The following is a 12,967-nucleotide window of genomic DNA, read 5'->3' on the forward strand; positions in this document are numbered from 1 at the left end:
AAAAGAACCACTGAGAAGTCCTCCAACTTGGCCTTCCAATGGTTTCCATCTCTCCCAATTTGTTACTGTGCACAGAGACACAGAGAATAATGATAGCATCCACCCATGAAACATGGTGGGGGAGAGTAGAAGAAATTAACAGTGCCAGTGCATAATATGGACACAGATCTTCCAGAAGCTTATGTTAATTTAGAAGGACGAATTAACCATGTCATCCAGGCTGTGGTTCCAAGACTAAAGCTGGGAAGAAGCAGTTTCTGATGTGCCTGTATAGATATCAGAGACCTTATAGCAGACCTTATAGATATCACAGAAAGGGCATTGGACTCGGATTCTGGAGATTGTTTTCTTGATGAACAAAAACGTGATCGCTGAATTGTCACATGATGAAACCAGCTCCTTGTTAGGGATAAGGTTGCCTTCCAACTCAAATTCTGTGATTCTGTGGTCATTACCAGTTGACATGGCTTTGTCTGAGTTGAAAAAAACTAGGCCTTGATTAATGTTTTTGGTTTGTTTATCTGAGTTCCCTGGTTAAATTAAATTAAAAAATGGTTCTAATGCCCATGTTTCTGTATCCCTGACTTGGGTGCAGTCAGCCACTGAAATTGATGTAGGAAAGAGAAACCACATGCATCTTCCCTTTCCCCTAGGAACTAATCTGTCTTTTCTATTATATGGTATATACTCAAGTCCTACAACAGCCCAACAGAAGCCCTACATGCAGGAGTTTCCAGTGTTGTTTCTAAAGCACATGATGACATAGGACTTTGTCCCTTCTGTTTGCTCCAGCACTTCCCAGATCCCCCAGCATAAGGAACTCCAGAACTTTTTGACAGTACTCTTCACACAACAAAGCATAGTAGTAATTTCTAGTGTTATAAACATTCCAGAGTATTTTAAGAAATTGTCCTGTTTGTCTTTCAGTCCTGAAGTCCCAGATTTAAGGGCACAATGAAAACCTTGCTCTTTGCATTGTGGATAACTGCAACTTCCTGCTATTAATGGTATTTCTTTTTAAAAAATTTTTTTAAAAATATATTTATTTTAAAAAATTAATTAATTAAATTTTGGCTGCGTTGGGTCTTCGTTGCTGCGCGGGCTTTCTCTAGTTGTGGCGAGCGGGGGCTACTACAACCCGGATACCATGAAGGAAAATGACGAACAGAAATACCATCGCAATGAGAAGCCCGAGCACCACAATGGTGTTTCTTTTAACTTCGGATTGACCCCTAGCTGATTAATTCTAAGTAGCCAGGGCAGGGATTCTCCTTCATATCCCAAGGTACGACCTACCATTTAATCTCGTCGTTTTCCTTCATGGTATCCGGGTTGTAGTCGAGATTGGATTGAGGCTCCCCAGCTCCCTAGATCCTAGAAAATGAATCCATTGGCTTATTCACGTTTGAGTTGTGCCTACCTGGGCAGTCTTCTGCAAAAGCCCTCCTGCATCCAGATGCACAGGTCTCTAATCACTCTGGATCAGAAGCTTTCCTGCTTTGTAAAGCTCTCCAGCAGAAAGTCTACATCTTCATTTCCATTTCTGCCTCTAACCATCTATCCTTCCAAATCTTCCAAATATGGCTTTGGAAGGAAAAATCACTTAAGACCTGGCCCTCAGAACTTACTTCTCCTAGCTAAAACTCGTTCCTCTCCCCACTAGACTATAAGCTTCCTCTTGCTAATAGGATCTATGTCTTTTTCCATTTGGACTCCAGCACCTACAACAGTGTCTGGCATATAGTAATCACTTTATGCTCATTCAAAGAGTGACCGAATGAATAAATGAACAACTATTGATATTTCTCTTAATGGACATTGAGTGAATACAATTAACTTTTTAATAATGGTTTTATTTTCTATCTCAGTATTACAGACTGATTTCTCAATTCTCCCCAGAGTAGAGTGAGCCCATTTTAAAACGATACTCAGGTAAGTTTCTGAATTATAAACTGTTTACACATCCTAGTCATATATTCATCTTTTGAAAAGTTGCAGCTCTACACAATTGATTCAAATTCATCTTGTCTACATTTTTCAACTGTATATGGACAATTCTTGTTTTATTTGCTAGCTCCTACCACCCCCCACCTTCAGTAGTCTACCTGGAAGAAGGGATCCATTTCTGTTTCACTTTGTTCAACTTCCATCACTGGCTTGACTATAGAATACCTGCTGACCAAATGTGCACACCCCTGGATAGGACAGCGGCTATGCTGGATGACAGAAATCGGGTGCCCCAACTCTGGGAAAACAGGACTCCAGGCAGAACTAAAAATAAAACACAAAAATGTGAAGAAAAAAAAAGTCCAGTATAAGGTACAAAATGAGGTGAGAAAGTCTTTGAGCTCATTATATCACTGTGTTACCTTTTAATTAACATTCTTAAACCTCAGACTCATCTGCTAAATACAAATAATTCATTTAAATATGTATTAGGTGCTTATTATTTGCCAGGCACTATTTTAGGAACTGGGGGCACAATAGTGAGTAATACAAAGTACCTCTCCTCATTGAGCTCACATTCTAGAAGAGGAGCGATAACGTATATAGGATTAGCTAGTGATGTGTGCTGTGAAAAACCACAGAGCACTCATATGAAGCACTTAAAATAGTACCTGGCATTCCAATAGCCAAAAAGTGGAAACAACCCAAATGTCTATCAGCTGATGGACAGATAATGGAAATGTGGTATATCCATGCAATGGGATATTATTCAGGCATAAAAAGGAAGGAGGTACTGATACGTGCTTCCTCATGAATGAACCTTGAGGACATAATGCCTAGTGAAAAAAAGCAGACACGAAAGGTCACATATTGTATGATTCCATTTATAGGAAATAACCAAAATAGGCAAATCCATAGGGACAGAAATTAGTGGTTGTCAGGGGCTGGGACTAGAAGAGGATTTGGGGGGGGTGACTGGTTAATGGGTGTGCGGTTTCCTTTTTGGATGATGAAAATGTTCTGGAACCAGAGTGGTGATCGTTGCCCAACATGGTGCATGTATTAAATGTCACTAATGGTAAATTTTATGCTATGTGTATTTTACCATATTAAAAAAAAATAGTACCTGGCATAGTATAAGCATTCCATAAAACATATTTTCTATTTCAAAAATATCTTCAAACAGGAAATTAGCTAGGTAAATAAATTATTAAATAAAATTTTAATCACTGGAATGCTATGCAGCCTTCGAAGGGAGTGAACATGATCTCTAAGTACAAACATGGAAAGATGTCCAAGATGCTATTTAGTGGAAAAAAATAAAAGCTAAACATCAACATATATGTATTAAGTACGATTTATGTTAAAAATTGTATGCTTACACACGTTTATATATGCCTAGAAAACACCTAGACCAGAAGGATACACACAGGAAAAATGAAAATAGTGGTTACCTCTGGGGTGAGTAGACGGGGGCAGGGGGGTGGCAGGGAATGTTTCTTTTCTGTACACTAACTCTTGTGTATTGATTGTGTGTCTGTGTGTGTATACGATATACATTTTGAAGTTTTTACATGATGAGCTCTGAGTTAAGAGTGACATGGCAGTCAAAAAAATCTGAAGTTGTTCATAGGTGGCATTACAAGAAATACAGAATCTAGAACAAGGAAGGTAATTACCAATCTTGAGAAATAGAATCGACTGGCTTCGTATTCCTTATGAGGAATACAACTTGACTTGTCACTTTCTCAGTGTAAAAATCCTTCTCCATACCTGGTAGTGGTTTCTGCCAAGTGATTAGAGACATGGCAAGTTCTTCTGCTTCCCAAAGTGGCAAGCATAACACAGGTGCTCAAAAATTTTTTTGCTTAATATTCCCCAAATCCCAACTAAATGGTAAGACGTACAATGTTTTGAGTTTTTGTTCAAACGTTCCCCTTAACTTGCTAAGCATGTCTTTAAAAATAAAATTAATGTAGGAGCATAAGACAATGTAAGAAAATCTATCTACAAGTCTAAACTCTTTAAAAAAAATCATTTTATTGATCCTTTACCATACAAAATTTATTCAAATTACACCCATTTGAAGTGGTAAGATCACAGCTAGAGAACAGGTTACCCTGTAACAAATCTATTTACAAAATCCATCATAAAAGCTTTTTTTTTTTTTTTTTTTACATTATATTACATATTTTCTTTTTTTAACTAGCATACAACACAAAGCTAAACTGATTAGTAGTTTGCCTACTCCCAGTTTTGGGAGAAATACTTCCTTTTGACAAAATCACGTACCCCACAGGAAAAGAAATTCCCACAATCTGACAATTGCCACCCGACTCACTCTGCAAGGCATTGTCCTTCAACTCCCTCCTCTCGGACACACGAGTTGTCATGCACACGCTGAGTTCTTACTTTCTTTTTCCTGAAAGCTAAAGCTTTAAATACTGCAATTGTATTTACAGATCTACACTTACAACAAAAATGAACACAAGAACACAACAACAAAAAAAAACAAAAACAAAATAACACTCTTAAAAAATTACAAACCAGCTAGAAAATATTCTGGCAGTGTTTACAAATTAATTGCTATTTTTGTACAAAATTGCTAGATAATGAAAATATGAGTAGGCTGCGTATCAACTTAAATAAAACGATTGCTACGCACAAATCTGTACATATAAACACACACCTAACACTGTTTGACAGCTCATGTGTTGCTCTTTATACAGTTTACTTTCTAAGGCTCACGCAGTCATAATTCGCACACTTGTAACTTTTAGCCATTTCATGTGTGAGCTTTAATAGCAGCAACTCAATGGTACCAGGAAACCTGCATACTCAGTACTTAAAGTAACACAAATACTGTAGTACTAACCCACTTTGTGTGCCAGATACTATTGCAAAAATAAAATGACTAATGCAAACAGAATACAGTATGGACGTCTAATTAATGTACACCAGTTAAGCCCATTAACTGGGAAAACCTTATGCATGAAGGAACTTTTAAGACTTATTAGGATTCCTTTCATTTTTAAAACAATAAATACGGCATCACGTTACGAAAAGGTTTAACGAGAAATTCAACCAAACACACAAACACCTAGTCAGGTGAGCTCAGTCTTTAGACTTTGGGAAAAAATCAGCTTTTGTGCAGCTGGCAAAGAGAATTACACAAAGCTGGAAGCAGAGGCAGCTAACCAGATGAGATAAATATGGGAAATGGGGAAAAGCTTGGCATAAATGGTTTCCCATACAGGAAAACACCCCACAGTGCATTTCCAGTAGGCACTTGACACAAAGCTCCCCCTTCCCCCCCACCACCAAATGCTTCATCTCGGACCAAGTCCAGTGTGTGTGTGAGGGGACGGGGGTGGGGATGGAGGCCGAAGAAAAGGGAGGGTGATCTGCACCTTTGTTTTTCTTCTCAAACATACACCCATGCATACCTACACAAATAGTTTAAAGTGCTGGTGTCATTGTTTTGACCCGACCACCACTTTGCATATTGTGGAAATCTACCTAGACTAACCCAGCTAGGGCTTTCGCGGTTTTGTTTTGTGTTTTTCCTAAGGGATATCTTTGCCATTCAATTGAACACGTGAATCGAGTGCCTACTATGTGCCTACCGCTGTGTTGGGCACATAGCATTTCAATTTAACTGTTCTTTGCGTTGAGGTTTGTTTTTTAGATGACTCCCTCATTCCCACAGTCTTTAGCATCCAAGGAATGGATGTGAGGTACTCTGCCACATTCCCAGCGGGAGAGGGCCGTCTCCCCCTGGCCAATGGGAAAGCCATTCTTGGACAGAACTGGTAGGATTTGCAGCTGTCACGAAGCCTCCAACTTGGGACACCATTCCTGAAGCGTTAAGGGGGAGATGCCCTGGCATCCTGTCCTGCTTCTTCTACATCCCTGACTTCCCTTGGTCCAGCTCACTCCTTTGTAGCGGAAGGGGAATGGGAGCTCCGTGTTCTCACCAGCGGGAGTAAATGCCGCTGACAGAACGCTACTCACAACGGGGGATGTCTTCCTCCCCAGAGGCCTCTCCATCTGACCCCATCCTGAGAAGTGGTCTCCCTGAGTGCAGTGTAAGAGAGCCCTTTCCCCGGTCACCGGGGGCCCGGGAAGCCCAAGGACGGAGGGATCCACACCTGCTGCTCCTTGGGGCTGCTATGTCATCTGACCTGGTTCTCCTTCCAGATGGGCCGCCCCTGTCGGCGAGCTCCACTGGCTCGAAGCGCCCCCTCCTGGGAAAGGAAGCAAGATGGGGCAAAGCTTCTCGCAGAGGCTGTTAAACCTCAGATCACACACATTTAGATGCTCTGATCAATAGAGGTTCTCTACCTCTGCTTAAATAATTTGAATTAGCAAAAACTGCTTCAAAGTAAACAATTAAATTGAAATGGTGATGGGTGCCACAGGAATGCTTAAATGGCAGCTTAAAAAAAAAAAAATCTAAAGTAATCCACAAAGAACTCCAAAGTAGGCATTTGCTACAAATCAACTTCAAACTTACAAATACATTGGGGGCAGGGGAGTGGAAGTGGTTTATGGAGACAGGAAAAATCCACAACAGCTCAGAGGGGCAGAACTCAACTCTTCTTCTGTATCTGCGACAAATACTTGAAAACAGTTTCTTCATCTGAAAGGCTGTGGAGGATCTCTTGACCTCCTAGTGGGACACGCGGTCCATAGCTTAAACTGAATTATGACAGTAATTTAAATATTCCTAAGAAGAGCTGAAGAAATCCATTTCATACTTTTGCATGACTTCAAGTTTACAGTTCCTGCAGTTCCATTCCAAATTAGCAGACCCCAAAGACATGCATTCTGCGAAGAAGGCACGGCTTGAAATGCTATTTAGGAAGATTGCTGTTTTCGAGTGGGCCAGGTGGCCAGACCCCAGTCTACAGCCCATCCGTCAGGCACAGCAAGCCAATCCAGGAGGGAGGGAGGAAAAGGACGGGTGAGAGACACCTGATTGCACATTTTCTCACTTGCTGACTCATCCAGGAGATTTTGGAGCCTGGGGCAAGGCAGGGCTTTCCCAAGGGAGCCTGCAAGTGTGCGTTTAGACAATTTTTTTTTTTTTAATTCATTAAAATGTCAGCTTTGTTCTGAAGTTTGTAGTTTACTTCATGATACTATCTTGGAGGAAGAAGGTAGGAAGGGACAACACTGCATGACAGATGTTCGGTTTCATAATAAAAAAATAATTGGTTTATAAGGGAAGTCCACACAAAGCATAATCAGCTACACATAAAGTCTTCCACCAGTGGGAGCTTTTCCAAATCGTAAGCATCAAAGAGATCGCTGATGCCTTCCTCCTCCCCAAGGCTTAGGAGATAGTCTTCTTGGAGCAGGGGGGGCAGTAAGTTCACAAATGGTCCTTCTAGGTTGGAAGGAATTTGGTCCTCGGTCTGCTGTAAAAGGTTGGCTGGGGAGGCCAAGGGAGAAAGGTCTGCCATGGAAATCGAGCAATCACTATGTCCTGAGTTGGTTGAAGCCAAGTCTGAACGGAAAAAGTTGGTGGAAAGAAGAAAATAAGTTAGGCAAAAATCAAATTAATTTTGGGGAAGCATGTACGTATTGCTGTTATAAAAGCATGCACTCTTTGCTAAGGACAATTAGATGACATGACAGTATAGATCACCTCATGCTAACAGGCACTGTGCGCACTGACTCTGGTAAGCCCTTCTGTGTTCTGGTCTTACTCACTCATCTTTTAAAATACCAACGGTTAGCAAACAAGAATACACGTAGCTTCAAAGATTAGAGGCTAACAAACTTAAAAAATGTCCTGCTATCAATTAGTCATTCTGTAAAGAAAAACAGAAGAAAACAAAACCTACAGACTGAAAAGTTGGCTCCCTAGTAGAGATCACTGATTTTAACTTAGTCTTTTTTTGAACAACTAGCTTATTAAAGATACTTCTAAAAATACAAATAAAAAGACACATCCACTTTGAAGTTCTAGGGTGGAAAAAAAAAGTGGTCTTTTGTTTTACCATTTGAGGTAGCATTTTTTTCTCCCCCTCAATATTAAGTCAGACCTGATCACTTAAATCATTCCTATTCTTGCTCCTATATTGGGAGGTAGTAGAAGAAAATTAAATGCATATCTCCAATCTGAAAAATCAAAAAGACTGCAAAAAGCTTCCCTTGCTGTGTGGACAGTGGAGGGATGCGTTAGATTTATTTTCCTGGGGTTTCCCTCCCTTATTCTCTCCCCATCACACTGCGGGGGAAATTAGGATAAAACTTCTTTGGCAAAAGGCTTTTCTCTCCTAACTTTTTTCAGTTCCCTCTCTAATGGTCTCTGCGGTATCACTCAGAGGTGTGCGGCCAAGTGTAGCTGGTGATTCACCCAGACAGCTTATAGCTTCACTCCTCACTTCCGCTGGTTTTCCAAAACACTGTAAAGAAATGGTTTCTGCTGATGGCAAAAGCCTGTAGGGGGCTCCATTAAGTGGGTGGAGGAACCATTTGCCCTGAAGAAGATCATTATTTTCTTCTGCAAACTATTCAGAATGCCTTTTTTAAAAAATGTTACCTTAATAACATTAATAACAGAAATTTTTGTTTCTTGACTAGACTTGTGATTCTGATACAGGATCCTTCTAGCCACATTCATTTTTAACATAGTTTCCAAATGACAAAAGTGGAATTTTTACCTTTGGAAGTGGGTTTAGAGATATTCCCATTGTGGTCTTGGTTGTTTGTTTTCATTGGACTGTGTGTTTCAGTCTCTTCTGGACACAAATAAACCTCAATGGGTCCTTGGGTACTTGCCAAATGTATTTGCAGGCTCTATGAACAGAAGAAGTGAGAGAAGTTCAAACTGAAAGTTCTTTTGGAAATGAGAGCTATAGTAATTTTCATCAAAAAATGGCAAGTAAGGGTAATTTTCATTGTTCCTTTTGTTTCTCTACTGGTAGTCCGCCTCAGTCAATGACTGTCATCCTCTAGAGCAGGGGTCCGCAGACTGCAGCCCGAGGGTCAATCCTGTCCACTAACTGGCTTTGTAAATAAAGTTTTATTGGCAGAGTCACGCCCATTCCCTTTGTTTATGTGTAGCCTCTGGCTGATATTTGTTTTTTTTTTTTCTTTTCTTTTTCTTCATGCTACGATGGCGGAGCTGGGCAGTTGAATAGTCCCAACAGACCGTAGGGCTCACACAGCCAAAAACATTTACTGTCTGGCTCTTGAAAGAAAAAGTTTGCTGACCCTTGCCAAGAGGAGGTGAATTTTAAAAAAAAATATATATTCCTTTTATGCAAACTGTTAGAAGGTCTTTTAAGTGTTCCAAATACAGCATTCCCATGTTATTATTCCTTAACAGTAGGGGTTTTTTTATGTTGAACTTTAATAGCCACTGGAGGAATAGTACTCTTAAGTGCTTGGAACTGAGTTTAATAAGAGAATGCAGCACACTAATATTTAAAATTCTTCTTTATCTAGGTCATAGAGCTATTATTATCATTTAAGGTGAGAATTCTACCCTAGATGGGAGCTTGCAAATTTCATTCTCTTTTTATTTTCTACGCATTCTTTTACTACATTTCTTTATCTTATAGTTATAGTCTAGGCCTATATTATCAAAGTATATCTGAAAGCAATCACAAAAATATGCTGATTTTCTTACAATATTCTAGTCTATCAATTAACCCAAAGTCCCATTTGATTTCTTAAAAGTAAATGTGTTATAAATGATAAATTCTTAAAATGTCCTAAGATAAGTTAGGGAGCTACTTTAAAACATTTATATCTCTGTTCATGGTGGGGACCACATCCAGGGTAATCAACGTAAAATTCCCCACCGGTTCAAATGGATCAGAACTACCATATAACAAATTATGAAAAAGAGAAAATACAAGAGGGACAGGGCCCCATTTACCACTTTGAGTTGAATGCCCTGCTATGTTAAAACTAGACTTTTTGGACACTCAATACATATCCAACTGTTGAAATGTTTTTAAAGTTAGGATTAAGGAAAACAGATGGGGAAGAACTATCAAGCTTTTAGGAGAATACAGACTTTAACCAGGAGTCAATGATTCTTTAACACCAGGCATTCCAAAAAGATCTCTACAGATGAACAAAGACGTTATCTCCTTACCTCTATTGGGTCAGGCACTTCAAGTCTTGTTTCTGGAGGGGCTTTCACAACTATAACAGTTTGGTCTTTAAGGCCACTAATTTTTCGAATATCTTGATATGTAACATAAGCTAACGTAATGAGTGTTAAGGAAATCTTCCAACTAATCGTCTCGGATGTAACCATTATGAAGATAACAAAATAGATGCATGGAAAAATTTTTAAGTATTTTATTTCTTAGAAGAATATATCTGTCTCTCCTTCTAGATCTTTAAATATATGGGATCTTCCATAATCTTCTTTTCTGGTTGTTATTCTAAACAACAAAAGAAGTGTCTAGCTTTTTTCTTTCCATTTCTAAGTTCATGGCTACTTAAGATATTAACATAAACACAGAAAGAGAACAGTTAAAATAAACTCTCAAAAGAAAACTGAAACCCAATTTGGTCAGGGATTTTCAAACCAGGTTCCTCTGGAGCACAGGTATTGCATGAACTCCAGTGAAGTACTCTGTCACTCAAATTGAATGATGGCAGATCCCAATTCACAGAAAAAATTTAAGCCCTATTAACCATAATTTTGTTGAAACACCGGTAACTTCTATCTGCTACTTGATTACTAAAAAGTGTCAGCAGCCACCCAGATGAATGAATGAAATCTATGTATCAGTGGAAGAACTCCGAGTACTGCTCAGGCAGAGAGAGCTTGTTTTCTTAAGTGTACCTGGGCTGGTTGTGATTATACATTGCCTACTGATAAGAGTATCATTACTTCTCTGTTAGAAAAATTACCCTTTGTATGATATTATTAACTACAATATTTCAGTGCTCACAAGGAGGAAAGCAGCTTCCAGATGATCTGCAACCTAAATGATTTAGGAAAAGAGAGTAAAATAATATTTCAGTACTCTTGGTAGTTACTTCTGAGCACTGAACAATTCTTTAAAGTGCCCTGACAGTTAAACCTAAGAGGATATTACGAAAGAACATGGTACTTATTATATGATAAAGTATTCATGCTAGCTTGCTTAGAGAGACAGGCTTTGACTTGGTACTACAAGAGAATAGGTCGCATAGCTTTCTTTTATAAGGGACATGGAGTACCATAATTAACATACAATGTCTTTAGCCAGTTGCTTTTCATATTAACTTACAAAAAATGCCTAGGATAAAACAGCAAATCACAACCCAACAAAGGCATTTCCAGAGGTAATATAATGTAGTGAATAGAGTCTGTGATCTAACATGTTTAATACAGAAATAGGACTTAGAAAGCCTAGAGGAAATGATGTCCCTTAGATTAGTAGCTTTTTATTAGAAATTGAATGAAGCTATGAACCTGCTGTCCAGAAAAAAGCACATTCACCCAAAATCTGCATGTACATTTAGGGGCATCTATCACAGACTATCATCTTTAAGTCTCAGTAGTTCAGACAACAGCTATTTCAGTGTTGAGCTTGACAGGACAGCTCACGCAGGATTCTGGGTTTTAGGTCATCATCTGTTTCATCAAGGAAGCCAATTGCTGTCTTCATAGAAGACTTGACAGTTACGAATTTTTACTGAGAACAGTGGGGAAACTGATAACTAGGTACTTACTCCACAGCCCACTGTCAAAGAGCTATTTGACAACCACTTATTAAAATAAAACCTCATCTACAATTACCCAACATGCTGCAGGAAGGAAAATTTCAACACATTTGTGAACAAGCTGTACCAAATTCGGAACTGGATGGCAAATTGAAATAGATTGTGCAAACATATTCTCTAATCTCACAAACTTAAAAGTGCTTCCATTGTGGCTCCCTCCTGAATTTGCTTCTTGGGTTAGCAGCCCCCTGCAAGGAAGCTTTCATCTTCTGCAACAAAGGCACCAGAGAAAGCTAATGTAGGTGACAAGGCTATAAGCTGCCAATCACATGTAACAGCCATATCTCCTCCCCTCCCCGAAGGGGCTCCTGAGTAAACAATGTATGAAGCAGCCCCACTAGAGCTACTCTTATGTCTTCCAGTGTAAGCCCACTCTGGCCACCACGGGGAGGGGGGAGGGGGCGGTGTCGAATCATCACACCTCTTCTCCAGCTCACTGATCATCAGCTGACAAGGTTAATCCTTTGGCCAACAGGAAATGAACAATCAGAGTTTCAAAAAACTGCTTAAATTGGAAAATAAATGTCCCCATAACTCCAAGGGAAAGCCTACTAGAGATGAGACACTAGAAGAAACTAGGCAGGTCACATTTTATTTTCTGTCTAAAGAAGATAAATGGGGAACTAAAATTAGAGATGGGATTATTTAAAATACTGGTTTTGTCTTCTACTAATAACTGAGAAAATTGCAAAATCTTCTCGTCAACATGATGAAGTAATCTCTCTCCTCTGTGGTCTGAAGTGAGGTGATGAACAGTTAAGTTTTCCTCAGGTGGTCAACAGATTGTCAGCCAGTTCAGAACAAGAGTTGGCTTTTTATATTTTTACTTCCAAGGACTAATGTTTGTGGATGAATGGATAAACTGAGATTTCTTAGGCCTTGAGGTGTTTCTGAAATCAGTTTTTGGTGTTGTGATTCAGCATAACGTGCTTTAAAAACTATAGAACGATTCTTCTATACTCTTTCAATTCCTTCAACTATAGTTCAATTACAGATTCAACAAATTCCAATTGCCCCCAATATCTGATGAAAAGAAAATCGAATATGAGAACCGCAACAGTGACAGCTAACACCCACCTAAAACCTGGGAAGCCCAAGATGAATCTGCTGATTGTTATCATTAATATGACTACTGACACCTTACATATCTGATTAATAGTGTTGCCTTACGCTCTGAGTGTATCCGTATGTCCCAACCACACATGAATACAATACTTTAAAAAACAGTTCCCACCTGGCTATCGAAAGAGATACGATAGGATGCAGTCTAATG

General features: G+C 39.3%; 1 protein-coding gene across 2 annotated transcripts in view; it reads right to left on the minus strand.

The window, feature by feature from the left end:
- Positions 1-3,968: 3,968 nt before the first annotated feature.
- E2F3 (E2F transcription factor 3) overlaps positions 3,969-12,967 on the minus strand; it is an 80,178-nt gene continuing 71,179 nt past the window's right edge. For both annotated transcript variants that reach the window (XM_068558785.1, XM_068558784.1), the window contains exons 5-7: positions 10,067-10,181; positions 8,622-8,757; positions 3,969-7,459 (exon numbers count right to left, since the gene is read on the minus strand). In XM_068558785.1, the coding sequence (XP_068414886.1) occupies positions 7,197-7,459; positions 8,622-8,757; positions 10,067-10,181 (514 nt within the window). In that variant the 3' untranslated portion in view covers positions 3,969-7,196. The remainder of the gene's footprint in view (positions 7,460-8,621; positions 8,758-10,066; positions 10,182-12,967) is intronic.

The sequence above is a fragment of the Eschrichtius robustus genome, chromosome 12, assembly GCF_028021215.1.
Source record: "Eschrichtius robustus isolate mEscRob2 chromosome 12, mEscRob2.pri, whole genome shotgun sequence".
NCBI lineage: Eukaryota > Metazoa > Chordata > Mammalia > Artiodactyla > Eschrichtiidae > Eschrichtius > Eschrichtius robustus.